Source organism: Ptychodera flava, chromosome 20 (genome assembly GCF_041260155.1).
Source record: "Ptychodera flava strain L36383 chromosome 20, AS_Pfla_20210202, whole genome shotgun sequence".
In the NCBI taxonomy this organism is placed as follows: domain Eukaryota; kingdom Metazoa; phylum Hemichordata; class Enteropneusta; family Ptychoderidae; genus Ptychodera; species Ptychodera flava.
In genome coordinates, this window is record NC_091947.1 from 28,836,393 (window position 1) to 28,856,161 (window position 19,769).

Sequence of the window (19,769 nt, forward strand, 5' to 3'; positions counted from 1 at the left end):
GGGTTCCTACAGCTGAAAGTTGCAATATTACAAATTACCCATAAAAACAAGTGTATTGCAAAAAAAGAGAAGCAGATCAGCCTACATTTGCAGATTAAACTAACATTAGTACTTAATCCAATTATCAAATTAGTTCCAATCGTGTTTAATAGCGAAACAAATTACTTATGATTTACCGAGATTTGAAATTCAATATGGCCGCCATCCCTGTGCTAACTCTATGGAGAAAAATAAAAATTTCAATTTTCGACAACTAAGAGAGTGAAAAGTTTTCTTACACCGAAAGCTTTAAAATGAACCCCAACAAGTGGTAGATATACAGAGATTGTAAAAGTTTGAGAGTCTGAACATTGAGAGTTCCCGAGGTGCATTCTAGCTTAAGGTTTTGTTTCGATGGCATTTTTGAGCATTCACAAATGTAGCACAGACGCGGAAAAAATGTTTGATGAATTTTATGAACGAAGCATTCCTGAGTCGCTTCATCAGAAATATGACCAGAGAAAGAATTTAAAATACGATAAAACAAAATGAGAAATCTCACAAAAGTGGCACTAAAGCGTTGCATCCTTGAGATTTATGGCATGTACGGCGAGACAGCATAATTAGGACTCCTCGGGTTATATCATCAATGACAACTGTACGCACGATTTTTTTTCCTGGTCCTCAATACCCATATGGGGAAATACTGATATTGATCCATTGCATCTTCCCATACTGCTTTGGTACGAGATTATAGCCACATCAGCTAAAGAGACTGTAACGATGAGTATATTTATGAGTAAGAAGGGCAGCTCTACATGTACGGTGTATTATTTTTTCAAAATACAATTTCATAAAGAATTTGGGTTGAGCGTTAGCCATTTATTTGGGAATGCTGAGGTGAGGATTTTGTTGAATGCCCAAATGATGGACAGGAATGGTACAACTCACAGGAGTCAAGGTCACGTATGTTGATGCTGCCAGCATAAACAAATGTCTTTGAGCCCAACATTTCATTCATAAGAAAGATATCTGTCATAGACCTCACAGTTTACATTTAAACTTTAATAAATTAACTGGTGTCACATTGTTTTTGTTGACTAATTAAGTCATACATTTTTTTTCTCACATACAAAGTCAAAGACAACATACATTTTACATTGAAACAGTAACATCTGAAAAATGTTCAGATTTTTGAAACCAGCTAGTATATCATATATTTTCTAGCTACATCTTGAAATGTGTTTTCTGTCTCTTTTTCTGCAACATGAATCTTTATTCAAGTTACTGGACCACACCTAACATGTCACTGAAAAGCCTGTCTCTGATTGGCTATAAGTGTAAACTGAGGGATATGATTGGCTAGTCAGTGGCTATCACCATGGTAACAGATATTTTACAGTTAGATTTACAGTCTAGATTGACAGACGATACTGTATGTGTGTTTTTGTAGTTTTGATATGGTATCTACAACATCTACATTGCATATTTAGTGACAAAACTTGGGTTATTTTCATATTTCAAAGCTATATTACATATATTCTCTATTGCTGTATATTGTATTCGTCTTACATATCAATATACACAAACACACATTGTCTCCTATCGAAGAAAGCACTGTATGAAAGAAGTGAAAGTCATGTCAACTTCACAAGAGTGCTCTGAAATAAAACATACCGGTAATAAAACAGAAAAATGCCAGAAAATCACCAACCACATTGTGTCTTGTAATTTCGTAGTGCATTTATACAGAGCAGAATTAATAGTTCAGCAGCGTTCAGATAAGCTGTCATGGTCGGCAAAGCACAATATCATGAGAATAAATTTGCTCCTTTTTACATCTTCAATGTTACTTCATTTCTCAAGAATAATACATGATTCACGCCGTGGCAGTTGTTGGCTGCCGTGACAAAAGAATTTGCAAACATAATCTTACACAACCAATGCTGTTAAATAAAACCTTATGAAACAATTTGTAACTCAAACAGTTCAGACATATCTGGCACCTAAAATATCAGGGATGAGAAGTTATCTCAAATTAGACAATCTGCAAAGTATTTTTTGGGCACTGTTATACATCTTTTCATCCAAATATAAAGTTGAATATTTTGCTCTGTAAATTATATGACTGGTTATTTGTGATTCAGGAGATCAAATCAGTTCTTGTGTGATTGGTCTGGGTTTATTTGACACGAGTGGAGTCCCTTGGGTAATATTCAGCTAAGACGTTCTGTGGAATACGCTTCAACATTTCCTTGGGGAAGATACGCAGCAGCTGCCAGCCGATATCTAGCGAGTCGAAGACTGACCGATTTTCATATGCTCCTGTAGTGCAGAGAAAACAACACGGAAAAAAAAATTACATGGTAGATTTCATTAATGGAGTTTGGAATTCCAATCTCTGCCAGCCTTTATAGTGTTTTGAATACACAAATGCAGGCTAGACAATACATGTTTCATCCCGAGTGTATCATACATGATTCATGATAAGGACAAGACAAAGACACCATTCTACATATGCAAATACCAGCCCTACATTCTACACTATTCACCAGAGGCTATGAGCACAGTATTTAACTTGGCTTCTCTTTAACTAATCGACCAAATCTTCTGGCTCCATTTGGAAAATAAGTGCATTTACAATGACTTAATTTGCAAGAGAAAGCGCATAAAAAAGACTGTTTCTTTATAAGAGGTGTTAAATCAACAGGTGGTTGTTTACATCAAAGAACTGGTGCTAGCAGGCAAAAGTGATTTTAAAGATATACAAATGTATTTTTGTGTATTATACATGTACTTAACTACAAATCTTGATAATTTAACAATTAATTTAACAGTTTCCACAGTTTTTGTTTACCCTCTTTCCTTAAACTGACCAAAGCTATTTTGTTATAGGTCTGAATTAACTGAGAAATGAATTGAACAAAGGTTGCCTCTTCCAAATTCACCATTACACAAGCAATGATTGTTGACTCTCTTTTCAATTGTTCAAACCTGTTAGCACTAGCACTGGATTTTCAACAATCATCTATATTCTGTACCTGTGTCTGTACCTGTGTCTGTACCTGTGTCTGTACCTGTGTCGTGATAGCACGTGAACTCAGGAATGTGACTGGAGACTGTTCACTCATCTAAAACAAATAGTCGCTTTCTTACTGTTTTACAAAATTGTCAATTTAAGCCATGCAAAATATCTGGCCAATTAATGACTGGCTAAATGTATATGTACTGAAATAAATGTATGATATTACCTTGTGCAATGAAGTTCTTTTCAAATTTTCCTAAGAATTCCAAATACAGTAAATCATCTGGGTGTCAATGCTTCTTCACCAACAACAGCCTTCATTGCTTGTACGTCTTTTCCAATGGCATAGTTAGCATACTGGTGGAGAATAGAACGACATGTGTCAGACGTCAAAACGATATGAGCAAGTGGCGTTTGAAGAATTCTGTGATGTGATATATTGACTTTCATTGTGTGGTTATGGGTCATGTTATCAGTCAAAAGCTGATGTTAGACCATTTTGCTCCCAATTATTTGATAAACATTTGAATAATTACAATAAAAATACTGATTCCATGTCACTCCAATAAGGTTTCCTTGGTATTTGCATAGTGGCATGAGATAATCCCTATAGTTTCAAAAACCCTTTACTCTGGTATAAAAATTTTTCATGAAAACACTGACTGAAGCACTAAACTCACCAGTTGGTTGGAGACATCAGCATGGTCTCTCCTTGTCATGCCTTCTCCAATGGCAGACTTCATCAAACGTGACAGTGATGGCAACACATTGACTGGTGGGTAAATCTGTAATCAAACATCAACAATATTGACTGGTCATATACTGGCCTGGTCCATATATGTATCTTGTCTTGTCATTATTTATAAACCCAAGTAATGAAGTAAACTTTTCCACGTATTAATGCAATATCAATCTTTTAATATTTCATCGATATTGAGATTATACTTAGTCTAGTAACACAGCTTGTATCAAGATATGCTTTTGTTGTAAACTGAGCACACACACTTTCACTTTTCTATCCACTTTAACAGTTTCCTTGAAAATATCATCATCACTGACACTGAGAATGTTCTGCTGAATAAATCCATAGTTTTCAATATATCTCTTATGTTCTGAACTTTAATATTGTTTGTAAAGGAGTGCCTATTTTTGATTGAAATCTTTTGGTCTGAACTTCTGCATACCATAATTTCAGGATAGGACAATATCTCATTATTTGGATGTAAAAATTTGATATTTAATTTTAGGTATATATCCCTGCTAATTGATTTTTCTCTGAATGTTTAAATAAAATAATGCTGTACCACAGAGGTCAAAGTTTGCTATTTCTGAGGATCAATTAAGGTCTTTCCTTCATAAAATTGAATATCTCACCTGTCTGTTGTGGAGCTGTCTGTCAACGTAAATCTGACCTTCTGTGATGTACCCAGTCAAATCAGGGATAGGATGGGTGATGTCTGAAAATCAACGTGTATCACATGTTAATATCTACTGTCTACTGAATATATGGGAGAGTCAAACACCACCATTGCCTTTACTTTATATGTGATTAGTTTCAGAGTCCACTATACTCCTTGATAAAATTGTTATTGTTTTCAGATTCACACTTTACATAACAGATTCTTTGCGCCTATTTTTGAGATTAGATCTCTGCATGATGTCATAGGTTACCAGGGGTTCAAAGGAATAACCTCTTTACCCCCAATATTCCAGTAAACAGGTCCATGATCACCATAGGAAACAATGGTATGGTCCAAACCATGGTGATGGAAGGGTTGAAAAATTCAACAATATTGACTGGTCATATACTGGCCGGCTCCATTTGTATCCTGTATCTCAATTCATTATTGGCTGTAGTTGATGTACCATTTGTTTTGTACTAGATATAATCTGGACTGTGTTCTCACCACAAGGAAATGTATTGTTCAGTACACTCCTTAGAGAATTCCCCATTTGTGAAGATACTCACCATCGTTAGGCATAGTTAAGATTGGAATCTGAGTGATGGATCCGTTTCTTCCTTCAACTCTGCCGGCTCTCTCATAGATGGTTGCCAAGTCAGTGTACATGTAACCGGGGAAACCACGACGACCAGGCACTTCCTCTCTGGCGGCTGATACCTTTTTGACAGCAAAGATGTCACAAATTATGACAATATATGATTCCAAACCTCTGATTTGCAAAACTTAATGTATGAGTACAAATAATCGAATATCATGAACTTTTTCTATATGTTCATCTTCATACAGTTTGCCTGTATTAGCTTACAGTTACAGCTAGTTACAGTGCAACTAATACAGTTTATCTTCTAAGCCCACTGCTAATCGCAGTGCAACTAATACAGTTTATCTTCAATACTTACCTCACGCAAGGCTTCAGCATAGGAACTCATGTCAGTAAGGATGACCAAGACGTGTTTCTCACACTGGTAGGCTAAGAACTCGGCAGCTGTCAATGCAAGACGTGGTGTGATGATACGTTCAATGGTTGGATCATTGGCCAAGTTCAAGAACAAGCACACGTTTTCCATGGAGCCATTCTCCTCGAAATCTTGCTTGAAGAACCTGGCAGTTTCCATGTTGACCTGTCGTTGTTGAATACAAAGGAAGGTTATCATTCTCCCAGGATACAACTGCATACCAGAAGTATCTGTCCTCATTATGCAAGAACATACAATTAAATCAGTTGCATACTTATTCAATATCTTGCGTCATCATTTCGGTTTGTAGGACAATGTTTTTCCAAATTCTAAAAGGACATGAATTTATTGTATTGTACATGATATGCAATACCATTTTTCATCATTTGGAGAACATGATGAACTAGTTTTTGGCTAACATTAATTAACAATGTCATTAATAAAAATACATTTAATTTCTCAAAGTTCCATGTCAAGATGCAAGGGTTACAATTTCTTTGACAATTTAACCAAGTTTTGCTTTTTACTGGAAATGTTTCACAGCGGCTGATGTGGTACTGGGTACCAGTGCTTTCAGAGTGGCATGGTATGTCTGTGTAGGGCGCCACCTAGTGTTGATATGTGACAATACTTACACCCATGGCAGCGAACACGATAGCAAAGTTGTCTTCACTGAAGTCCATCACATCCTTTGAATGCTTGACTAAACCAGCTTGTCGACAAATCTGGGCAGCAATCTAGTGAAAAACACAGAAAGTTATGCTGCTTTAATGACAAATGGTGAATGATAATACACTTCAAATGTAGGTGTTATTTTACTTCTGTCAAAAGTTTAACAGCAGGAAGAACAAACAATCATGCAACAAATCTGAATAATTTACAACTAAATGTAAATCACTGGAACAATTATATAACTGTCTCCATTGAATTGAAATATGAAGATACACGCTTTGTGAATGGCATCAGGTAATGAAAGAGGTCAAAGGTCACAAAGATTCAATATTAAAGCTGTTATAATGACCGGGCAACAAAAAACTGGTTCTTTTCACTGCAGGGTAGACAACTTTTTGACAAATTTCTAGGTTCAAATTTTGAACTGAATTCCTCCTACAAGTGAGGCCTCAAATTGCCCCATAGGGAAACCAAGAACAGTTACAGTGAGCATGGCACACACATTAGGAGACATGATGGTGTTATATTTTTAGAAACTTTAACGGTTTCTATGATATACAGGTACCCACACTGATGTCCTTCAATATGCAGTGTCAGTTCAAACAACATATGGTGTTAATTTGTTGGGCTGTTCTCTTGGGCATCCCAATACTTGCAATCGTAGATGACTAGCAAGAAATTTCATCTAAGTATCTTCAATTTATGTGATATTTGGCACTTGAGAGTATATTAAAACTGTAAAGCTACTGTTGGCAAAAGAGCATCACAACATGTCTCTGTGGAAGAGAATTAAATGACACCAAATTCTAGAGTACGATACTGCATAAGCACAACTGACTTAGTCAGAAATGGATCTATGAATGAAAAGATACATACAACAGAATTATACTACATCGTCTATACAAATGGCTGCTTTTGCAATATGAAATGAGAGTTGATAATTCAAGACTTACTTCATTATGAGGTAGACCGGCAGCTGAGAAGATTGGGATTTTCTGACCACGGGCAATACTGTTCATGACGTCAATGGCAGACAAACCAGTCTGGATCATTTCTTCTGGATAGATACGTGACCATGGGTTGATTGGTTGACCTGGTGATAGTGATGAAAAGTATGAATATTTCATTCAACATTTGCCATGGTAACATAGGAATGCAAAGAGCTTTCAAACGAAAAAATGTGAAAAGCCGGCTAGTAACACAAGCATATAAAAATACATTTTACATCCAAATCTGATTGAAGGCTTATGACAAGATGCATCTTAGCTAGGTTGAGACAAGACATCGAATAACTTCTTTATTACTTAACACAAAGTTACCATGTCTATTTACATGGTCAATTTGAAGCATGTGATGAAATAAATCTTTTACCTCCATAGGAAGGAAATAACAATGAGATCTTTTTGAAATATTTAAGGGTATAGTATGTTACAATCAGCGCTCTCCAAAAGTGGCCTTTTAGGGGAGGGGCCAACCCTGTTTTGAAAAAACCTTTCATATGTTAGTAACTGTAATATGAAAAAATATATTTTCCCAAACAAAAGATATGCAAATTATACATGGTTTTGTAAATTGTCACCCCTCTGTTTTTTTCCAATCTGTAGAGAACACTGACAATAGTTGTCTGAAATAAAATTTGTATGTACCAAGCTATCATCAAAATGAGATTAGTGACCACTTACATACATGTATTAAAATCAAGAGTTGATGCTGCCAAATGGTGTTAACACCATTCATGATTTAGGATATCATAGATGAGACTAAGATTATCCCATAAATGATGAAATATAGGGAGGATCAAGAGGTTTATGAAAAATACTGACCCATGATATCTAAGAAGTCTTCTGCCAACACTGGTGGACCTTTGTCGATAGCTTTTCCTGATCCATTGAAAACACGACCTACAAAAATATGATCAAAATTTCTATGAGTTTCAAAATGTGAACGGATATTTGGCATGACAAAATGTCAAAGACACTTCTCATTGTTTGGGTTACATGATATGTTTCACAGACAAAGATGTTCAGATTTTTTAACTTTAACAAAATGACAGCACTGTGACACTTTTTTAAGAAAATACCCTCGATGTACAAAACAGTACTTATTCTGTTACTCAACCTACCTAACATGTCTTCAGACACTGGTGTTCTGAGAATGTCTCCAGTAAATTCACATTGTGTATGTTTTGCATCAATGCCTGAAGTTCCTTCGAATACCTGTTGTACACAAACAGCATGTAAGTCACAATACACATACTTCACATTACCCATTCCATGAGCCTACTCATTGAAAACTATTGGATTGATGCCAAGCAAGGAGGCAAAAAGGTCAAAGCGGTGATACAAGAGAGCTGGAGACCCAGTTGAATATACTTCAGCAAGATATAAACTGTGACCTGAGACAGCACTCCTCCACTCAGAAAATGCCTGTGCATATTTAATTGCCATCAAACTGTATCTTTTAATCGTTTTTCAGAGTCTGAGATTACTCTGATACTCTTAAAATCACACAATTCCTATGATTATTAAAAACTACAAGTAGTCTTGCATCAAATCTTTCTTAGCTTGGATAGCTCCCTCTGTGGTGAAATAGAGAACTTCACCTTGATTCTGTCCCCCTCATAATATGTACTCCTTCTAATTGTTTTTGAGTAAATTGTGTCTTTCCTCTACTGTAAGTTATCAATATTTCCTTACCTGTACCACGGCCTTGGATCCACTGACTTCAAGTACTTGCCCACTTCTCTCAGTTCCATCTTGCAATGTCAAAGTTACAATTTCTGCATATTTGGGAAACTAATCAAAGGAAAGATGCGAAAAATGCATGAGAATTTCAGGACATCTTGGCCCATCTCAATTTGAAATGCAACTCTAGTTTTAAATGACATAACACTTCTCAATGTCTATGCTTTGAACTTTAGAGTGATCTACTGTGACATTCACCTATATTAAGGTTTCTGGTTTCTTGATTCACTATTATTTATTATCATAGTAGTATTTCTCAGTTATGTCATATTTCAATTCACATAGGATAGCTTTAACTTTTCTGACAATGTATGTTTATTTTCCGAAGATAACTACTTTTCCATCGGTTCCTCTGTTGTACAATCCAAACTTAAAAGGATGGGTTTGAAATTGTGACTCACCTCACTATATGAATTTTTATTTTTGAAATGTAGTAAATGAAATGAAAGTGACCCATGCGGGACTCGAACCCACATCGCTGAATACATTTCAGATGCTCTACCAACTGAGCTAACGGAACAGTCGGAATTACTGTGGTCAGTCCTGTCATTTAGATGGGGCTCTTCATTTCATGTGCGTGTAGAGTGAGTTTGGGCTAAACTCATCAGCTTTAACCCTTTCATCCCCAGTTCCCTGTATACAGGTCCAACTTTACCATAGAAAACAATGGATTTGGGACAAACCATGGTGGTGAAAGGGTTAAGGCATTGATTTCCTTACTCATCATTTACTACATTTCATGTACTACATTTAAAAGTATGACAAAGTTTTCTCAGTTTTTGCAGATTTATTTGCCTTGATTGTTTGCCTTGATTGTTTGATAAATTGAACATGATTCTGTTTACTGCAATAAATGCTATAATTCTGTCACTCTACATGGGGATTTATAAGCAAATTCATTGCAAACAATTTGTTAATTTATGGAGGTATTCAAGCAAACCTCAGTTACTGATTAATTCTCCTCTGTGATAAAAATCTTTGGGTCAAGCAAATTACAGAGGAGTTGGTACTTGGTAGTGTTGTCTGAACAAGTAGAGATACACAGGTCAGATCAATAAGGAATAAGTCATGCTATCATAGAATTTGGAACCACAGAAGGTACACTTTAAACTCTTCAAGCACAGGGATTGAAAAAAACAAAGCTTACACAACGTAATTCAACTTTTACATGTGATGTGATGAGAAGTTGTGGTGAAAAGAGTTCTTGATAAATTGTTTCTGCCAAAATCATAAGCTTGATTACAGACACACAAGATTTGAAAAGTCTCCTTGACATATTTTGTGCTGTTTTTATACTGTCAGTGAAATCCCCTGAGTTATGTTTACAATTTTTGGCTTCTATTTGCTTTGTTGATTGAATCATGTGTGAAAAGGACCAGTTACACGACAATTACGGAAAAAGACAAGGAAACATGCTGCCAATTACAAAAACATGAAAAGTATGATTAAAACGACATCATATTGCTGTGTTAGTGGGGAAATGAAATTCTGATGAAACCATTCTCCATCAGAATAAGACAAACTCCAAGGATGTATAATCTTTGCCTAGGACTATGAGCGGATGTTCGTTACTATACTGTTTCACTGTTATTTATAATGTACTTGCAAGATACAGAAATTTGTAGTCATGCACTTGTGAGATACAGAAATTTGTAATTGTAACATTCCTAGCCTGTATGCAAATATTTACCATGGCTGATATCGTTCATTCTGTTAGATCTCACTGAAATCATTGAGTATCAGAATAACTGTTACATTAGCTAAAATGCTAAGGATGGAATCCTTGTCTAAAACTAAAGTAAATACTTATTACCGTACAATTTCACATTCATGTGATGACTGCTGATATTTAAGAATTCTCTTTTTAATGTGCCTATAAGGTATAAAAATGTGTAGTTTTCATTTCTTCCCTGATGAAATGTTTAAATCATCATGACTGATATATTTCATTGTATCAGATCTTACCTTTACACTGTCAAGAATAACAAGAGGGCCATTGACACCAGACACTGTCTTATACGCTGTAAGAACGAAACAAGAATAGAGTTAACATCACACACAGCATTGTGGATGCCACTCTGCTAGCAAATGAAAACAGCACAAATAGACCTGTACTAGTCAATGGTAATCAGCCAGTGGCAGAATGCTCTATATGATTTCAGAGACACTGTCAACTGTTTCTGACAGGTTTCCGGTAGTTAATGGGGGCAATGTTCAGGGGAAAAAATGTTAATGTTTAGGGAACTGTGGTAAATTTCTGCCCGCGCTGAATATGATAATATAAATGCACTGAGGAAACTCTGGTGAAAACAATTTACTGGCTTCCTGACATTGACAAGAACACAGAATAAGGGTCTGAATGAAATTTTAGTGACATGTGTCAAGGTTGGTGAAACTATTACAGAAAATTTGCATTTTCTGAAAATGCAAATTTTCTGAACTAGAATACAAAATGTTCTTACAAAACTGTAATAATACGTGATATAGTAATAACTGATCTAATTTTGTGTTTCTGTTCTCTAATCTATATATTCTGCACAAGCATGCAAAGTAGCTGATAAACACCACTATAAAACTATGGTTTTCTGAGAGTGAAAGAGGGAGACAACATTCACACGACTATCTGCATCTCACTGATGATGAAACCATTATTTTTCAGATAGATATGTCACAACATGACTGGACATGATCTCACAGGATGACATACAAAAAAAGATGCATTTCCACTCTTCACAAAAGCCTTTTTTGCTAAAACCTTTTTTTCCCTTTTGAGTATAATTAAAATGCTATTATTTTTAATTGCTCTCCTTTCATGTTACTTTCATAAGTCAGACATTATTTTTTAAAGTGACTCACTTGAACCCAGATAATTCCAGTCATTAGGAAAAGTATCATGTCACCTGGTTCCAGAGGATCAAATCATAGATTGCTAGGTGAAAAGTCAAATACACTTGATCACTAAATCTATACAATAATTTAATTTTTCCTTTAATCCTTTCACAACCAAGAAAATCTTCAGATGACTATATTTACATTTTCACTTCTTGTTTTCCATTTGTCTACTTAGCAATTACAGATCAGCCACGTTATTTAACTTGGTCAGGTATTTTTGACTCTGTCCCCTTTTCACCTGATTCTTGAAATAGCATTTGATACTGAGGTCAGGTCACCATAAATTGAAATGTATCATGGGTAAACTGTTCACAGCTTTGAAAGAATGGGCAAAAGTACAGAATGTCTTCAATAAAATGATGTTGACAGATTCAAATTTGTCAGCATGATTTACTGTATTCCTAATATACCTATCATTATTTGAAGTTATACTTTGAATATACCTACTGAATTGACGTGTTTCCTTCCTCAATTCTCCATGTTTGTAATAAACCTACATTATTATACACCATGCATGAGTTGAGATTGAGAATATCATGGTGAATGTTGTATATGATTTGTCAGCCAATAAGGACAACTCAACTAACTGGACCAGGCATCTCTACTTCCTGACACAGGAAGAGATAGTGGCAGCTTTGAGGTATTCACTTTTTTATGCTGCACATATTTATTTCTATGGAACAAAACTCTAATTGCCTGAGTCTGAAATGATCTGATTTGCAGATGGACGCCACATGTACAGTACTATCTCTGTCAGTGAAAGGTGACACACTAACACTGACAACTGACCTATTGTGATATATTCTATAAATACATAAATGACATAACAGGAATATAATTATCTCCCTCATACCTCTAAAGTTACCAATACATTGTTTTTTATACTAAAAGCACAACTGTAGCATTTCTTCAGGACATTGATTGATTATATTTTCTTTGACAATGCAGAGAGGAATAACAAGGCAACAGGTACCCTGCCTGAATGGTATTAAGGTTTTGTGTAACACACAGATAAATTTCTGTGGCACTATGGCTAATGTCTTAACTTTAACGTAATAGAAACAATGTAGTCATGTTTTGTTGGACTGAATTGGTGCAATTCAATTCATTTCAACTACATGCATAAACTAACTGTATCATTCATACCGTACTTGACGTTGCTGAAGCACGAAGATTAGTTTTCAATCATACTGACTTGATGATAATCCGCACTAAGAATTCAATTACTTTTGGCATTGAACATGTTTGAATTTTACATAATAACACCAAAGCTTTGTGGATGCACCATGCATTTACATATGGAGGTCTCCCATTGATCTTCACTAAGCTGAGGATTTCCTCTCAGAGCGATGGCGTAATCAACAAATCTTACTATTTTCTCAAAATTTTCCCCCAAAAGGGCCCCACATTTATATCCACATTCTGACTACAGATAATTCTGTCAAAATCAAAACATGCTTGAAAATCCCTTTACTATTCAGTTACTTACAAAGATGCCCCTATCAATGAAAGTGTATGCAAAATTTATCCACTGAATTTACAAACAAATTGGTTTTCTAGTTCCTTGCAGGATTTTGTACATCGTTTCAAATATTCAGATCAGAAATTATTCGTCATATTTTTGTAGTAATGACTATTCTAACATTATGATTAGCTTCAATGAACAAGGATAAAAATAGAATTCTCATTACTTTTACTGGTATTCGCCATCCAAGTCACATTGTAAACCTGAATACTACCAACTGTGGGATTGTACAATGGATATGATTGTATATGATCAAAATTTTCAAATGAGAAACACTTGCCTAGCGAATGTCTCACTCAAATTTAAAAAGGAAAAAGACTCTTTTGTGTATCTTAAATTTTGCACAAATGCAGTATTTTATGTATTGTGCTACATGTTGTACCATAATAGCTGTGCTACAACTTGCTATTTGCAATCACCAGCTTAGCAAGTTTTATTAATTTATGCTGGTCCCCTTAACCCTGTTGCCGACAACCCATGGGCACACCCTATTGTTCTCAATGAGGAGTTAGATCCCCCATACGAAATGGTACAGAAATGAAATGTTCAAAAAGAAAAGAGTTTGCTTTGATGAAATTCAGTACAGTCAACAGAACTGGAGGACAGAACTTATTCTCACGCAAGAAAATAATTATTGCCAACACCATTTGTAGGCAAAATGATCCTAACGCTAAAAGTTATTTTAAGGACGCTGACAAGGTATCACTCTATCATGATACCTTATGGGGCATATCAGGCACTGCTGATTACCTTTTGAGAAATTATTGTCTTGTTTTTCAAATTATATCAGGTGAACATTGTTGCTTACATGGCTGAAATCAGAGGATTAAGGTTTTAATCTCACTGTGAACAAACATGAACTTTTCAAAGGTTCAAATACGCTGATGCAAGTTTATTATTTTTTCAAATTATATATAAAATATCAAAACAGTTCCCAATGCTAATATGTACAGTACTCCATCATGATCTATGCATTATTTCATCAGTTCATCACTCAAAACTTGTCTTCTATAGAGCTCCAAAAAATCTAATTTATACTGCTGCACACGATGGAAAGGTTCCGTAATTTATAAAACAAAATATGTACAAAATAATCAAGACAATGTTTTATGGTTGACCCTGGCATATTATACAATGCAAGATGCGAGGTACATGAATATTCCGCATTGATTAAGGGTCATTAGCATAGAATTTTAATACCGAAACAATGCTCATTAGTGTAATCTGCATATTTGAATATCATTATACCTCGCATCTTGCACTAATAGTGGCATGTCCCATCATAATTTAGTTACGACATGATTGAATAGCAATAAATATTAATTAACAAAGTCATTAACACCACTTTCTATGAGCGGTGCAAGCCGCCCACATAACAAACCCGCTTTCCACATAACACTTGGCACTCATCTTTCCATTTTCCTGTGACATTTCACGCACAGAACGATAAAAATTTCGAAAAATTCGGCAACATTCATCTGTTGCCTAGCAGATCACTACCAGATAATGGGAATAGCCCCGATTAGAATAGAATCCTTATCGGTCACGACGGGCACACAGAGAGACCTCTGACACAGTGCTTGTAAACCCTGGTACACAATTACGTTTCGAGGCCGTTCTACAAAATCTGTGTATTTTCTTTCCCATATACCGTTGAATCCACGGCGTTTCAATTTATAAAATTACACTGATATGTGAATCTGCTATGCAGTACTTTCACCTGACATTTCAGGACGTAATTAAAGGGGTTCCGGAAGTGGAGGCGGCCCAGAGTATAGCGATGTGATATACGTACAGTGATGGACACGATCGACCTAAAATTCTCATAAAATCAACATACAGCATCGGAATTTTTCAACAAGAAGTATACTTACTTAACCTCGGTTGTGATATATAGTCCCTCTGTACTGCTAACGCATGTTCCTTACTTGCAGCTATGATATTTTTAGGGGAATTGAGATCCATCAAATCACCATTCATCGCCATCTTGCTGTAGGCTGCGAATGAGACAAATCATGTGATCGCACGGTATAGGGGTCAGGTGAGATTGACGTCACTGCTATTTGCTGAGTGATGGCGCTCGTCATATGAGCACTCTCATCCTGAAGGTTCTCTGATATTAAATATATACAAACATGACGCTTGGTGTCGATTGTGACATATCGGCTTTAAATGTTTTATTCGTGAATAAATTAAAAGGAAGGACATGAGGTAGCTCAGTTCTACTCACAATGTAGTAATGAAATGCACTTGCCCCTTTCGTGTACTTGGTATCATACAAAGTATTCTCGGCGGGTGGCTTCTCAATAAATTGAATATTTAAAATCAGCACTAATATCCATTTCAGAGTGACTGAATGACAACTCAAGCATTGGTATTTTCATAGAGCTGGTACGTAGCGAGCATTCAATGTTAAATATTTACAGTTTTTGAACGATCATCAATATTTCATAATCCATCGACATTACGATGCTGATTGACGATTGAGTCGGTTTTTACAGAACAGAAATCACAGTAACACATATTTGAGTCACCTATGCAAAATCGCAAAGTAGTAAGAAGTTTACCAATTTTTGAAATCTGGTTAATTTTTTAAATACATATCTTCGGTTTGGCCTGTTCCCATGACTTTTGGTCTCGAAACCACTGGCATACGGCTCGCGTGATATTTGAGAGGTCTGTAAATTAGTGGCCATCGATAATTTAAAAGAATAAAAAAAATATTGTCTGTCGTATGTGAACAACGCTCTCTCTCTCTCTCTCTCTCTCTCTCTCTCTCTCCCAACATTTCCCCATCTCTCTCTCTCTCTCTCTCTCTCTCTCTCTCTCTCTCTCTCTCTCTCTCTCTCTCTCTCTCTCTCTCTCTCTTAACATTTCCCCCATCAATCACTGTATTCGACCGAACATAATCCCCGCTCGTACATAAGGCCAAAGTAATTAAATTCTTTGTTTTGCGTCCACTCTAAATGGGAAAAGGTACGCGTGTAAGCGGCTGAAAAACACACACAAGAAAATTAACACAATGTAATTTGATTGCAGCAAATAAAAAATTGTAACAAAATTTTAGTTCAGAAAAGCTAAGCGGTTATGTCCTAAAATTTCCTATTCAAATACACTGTGTGTGTTTTTCATGAAAACCTTAAAAACCTAAGCGGGTAGGGACGCAAAACAAAGAATTTAATTACTTTGGCATAACTAAGCTACTTCACTATAATTTAGTGGATTTCTGAAAATGATGTACTGTGTAAGTCTGTGTTCTAATGTGGGTTTGTAAGTTCTAGGAATCTTTCATGAATGATCATTATTATCTGTAATATTATTACCTTTTAGACAAAAGAAACCAGTAAAAGGTGTTACAGGCAAATCTGGTTGCACTGCACTGTTAGCATTAGCAACAGGTATACTGTAGCTCAAAAGCACGTATATTGCATTGGAGCAGGGTCGTTGAAATTTCAATATTGTACTGACTTGCCCTTTTTTCAAGTTTTTGGATCACTTCTTTTGAAACACTAAAAATCAAAACTTTACCTATTATTCACTTTTTACAATGCTGTTTTACAAACTGCGTCAGATCATCCAAGAACACGAGATGCGTTTACGGTCTTTTGGGGGTAGTTTCCTTCACATCGTCTTCAAACTTTTGCTATTCTTAGACTTCTCGCAATCGCTCACAACTTACGCCAATATATTCTGTGCTGAAGTTCTCCATTGCTTCTAACATGCGACATCAATGTAGTATGCGCCTCAAAAGTTAAAGAGTTGAACTTTTGCTCAAACTTTCATTAAGGAACTGTCAACTACCAGAATAAAAATATGGGGTCACCCTGCAAACTTTGGTACTAGAGTAACAAATAGCCCGAGATTTACCGATATTTGAAATTCAAAATGGCCACCGTCCCTGTGTTAACTCTATGGAGGAAAATAAAATTTTCGATTTCCGGAAACTGAGACGGTAAAAGTTTTTCTTACACCGAAAGATTTAAAATGAGCCCCCACAAGTGGTAGATCAGAAAAGATTTGGAAAAGTTTGAGTCCAAATATCTGTCCCAACGGCTGCACTTCCAGCTACGGCCAAGCAACAGCGCCAGGAAACATGACCGCAAGAACATTATAAACAAACCGAGTGGGTTGTAACAATAACAAAAAATCGGCCTGGTTGACATGCCTCTAAAATTGTTCGGATGTTCACTTGTAATTAACAGCATCCAGAAAGCGAAAAAAGATTTTTGTCTCTGTGATCGCATTTGCTAATAAATTAACTTGAATACACGTTATGTAAATTGTGGATATCGCTGCAACCCTTATTTTGTTGCATGCAACATGAATTACGATATAGGTCTCGCTGAAGTTTTCGCGGATTCGTTTTGTTTTGTTTTGTTTTGTGTTTTTGCCTAATTTCATATGTTGTTTTATTTAAAAAACAGTTCAACGTTTACGTAGAACTATAACAAGTTTAGGGTCGGATGGTAAAAATTTGGGTAAGATTGGTTGACCAGAATTAGAACAACTGTAATACGACTTTTTAGGGTTTTTTCGTTGTCGGTGCCCGAATAAACAGTGTGGCAGTGACAGTGTGGACTTGTAGCAGACAAAGGACGCCACCATACAAATGGCCTAGATCTACGGTTTTTTACATCGGCTAGTTGGCAGTGAGACCAGGACTGTGATGCATCACATCATCACAAGGAGTTAAGGTCCCCTCACTCTTCCCTTCTCTACGTCGCTTTTCTCCCCATACAAATTTGACGGGGAAGACGGCTACATATCTGTAAATGCCATGATAGGCCCGCCTATTGGCTAAACAATAAAAAGTTTGACAAAAAGTGGCGTCGGAAGGAAAACGACGCAATATTAAATGACTTCGCTATTAAAAGAAACTATGATTGAAATTCACACAATAGCAGGGGTTTCAAAAGGCGCAGTTCATTTAAACATGTAAAAATTAAACCAATTGTAATTACGATCACAGAGGAAACACGAATTAAAAAAAACTAAAAAAATCTCCGCTTCCCTTGTGCTTCTAGTTGTATGGAAGGCAACAGCAATTCTCCAAACTATCATATGACGTCTTATCCTGGTCAAACTATGAAAGCAAGTAGACTTTGAAGTGGTCACATATTGTGTTGGAGCTTTAATTTTGATGTAGTCTGATTAAAATCCTATGTAGAGATGGCTCGGTCTCTTACGCTGTCGTATTACGCTCACTACATGTCGTGGAGGACCGCAGAAAGAAAGAGCGAAAACGACCGCCCCATCTCTGCATTGGATTTTGATGAGATTGGTTTTGATGCCTCATCCTTATGCTGGAAAACTTGCTATGAATATTTCAGTATTAGGAACTGGGATGAACGAAATCCAAAAAGGCGCTCCGTAAAAAGTACTGACTGACACTTCAAAAACCTAAGTACGAAAAAAGTGACCCTCCAAAATGTTCATGCTTAAAAGCAATGAGCTCCCCCCCCCTCCCCTTGCGTTCGACTTTTCAGATTCTGAGCATTGCACATCACGGTTCTAAGCCTAAGGGACTGTTCAGAATTTACTTCAGGGGGAGGCCGGAGGATTTTCTATTTTCCTGGTGATATCTTCCATGCCGCCCCAGCAAATTATGGAGAAAGTCTATGGTCCCTCTCATATTTCCTGGGACTTTTTCCATGGTCCTCCAATATATACATACATGCTTACACACTATAAAGACACATACAGTATCACGATACTTGATTTTTAGACAGAATCATAATTATACGTTTTCCTATGGGAAAAACCCACATGCAAAAGTGCTGACTCAGTATTTTTAAACAATTTTAATATATTAAATATGTGACATCTTTGTTATTAGATCAGTAACTTCATACTGGCTTGTATTGGAAATACTACAGGTAGAGGACATTTTAGGATCAGAAGTGTAATGAAATAACAAGATTTTTATCCACCCTGAAAGGATCACATTTGCAATAAAGTCATGTACAGTGCTCAAAATCATGCTGTAATGGGTGACTGAATGTAAATTATCTCAAAAGTAATGTGGAAACACCCATTATATATTCTGGCCATTTTTTAATCCTCATCCTTCTACCTACAATAAATGTGATCGCTAAAAAATGACTATATTCTTGATAATGGGTAGTCCCTAGACTGAAAGATCCGTCGCTCGAGGACGCTCTCTACGCTCCCCTCCTCTCTGCCTCCTGAGACGGGGAGCGTAGATAGCGCCCTCGAGCGACGGATTTTTCAGTAGGGGTACCGCAACTAAAGGGACATTTGCTGTAACTTTTGGCATTTGTTCAATGTTTTATTTTCTGTGTATCAACAATTGTTTCTTATTCTATCCCTACATAGAACACCCAATGCTGTATTTAGCAACATACTAGTACATACATACGTAAATGACCATTGTTATTGTTGACAAATGAATTCTAGTCTGGACTTGATTCGAGATCTCTTTTCAACAATAACAACGCTGACTGTTCACTGTATGGTCTGTGTTGACAAGCTAAATACAGGACATTTCATGAC

At 36.2% G+C, this 19,769-nt stretch overlaps 1 protein-coding gene across 1 annotated transcript; it reads right to left on the bottom strand.

The window, feature by feature from the left end:
- Nucleotides 1-1,029: 1,029 nt before the first annotated feature.
- LOC139120523 (V-type proton ATPase subunit B-like) lies at nucleotides 1,030-15,301 on the bottom strand. The gene is given in 14 exon segments (XM_070684988.1): nucleotides 1,030-2,304; nucleotides 3,231-3,291; nucleotides 3,293-3,361; nucleotides 3,685-3,789; nucleotides 4,379-4,461; nucleotides 4,974-5,124; nucleotides 5,367-5,588; nucleotides 6,059-6,160; nucleotides 7,049-7,188; nucleotides 7,919-7,996; nucleotides 8,218-8,311; nucleotides 8,792-8,890; nucleotides 10,805-10,860; nucleotides 15,131-15,301. Coding segments are annotated over 14 exon segments (1,515 nt in total). The 5' UTR covers nucleotides 15,243-15,301; the 3' UTR covers nucleotides 1,030-2,161.
- Nucleotides 15,302-19,769: the final 4,468 nt, after the last annotated feature.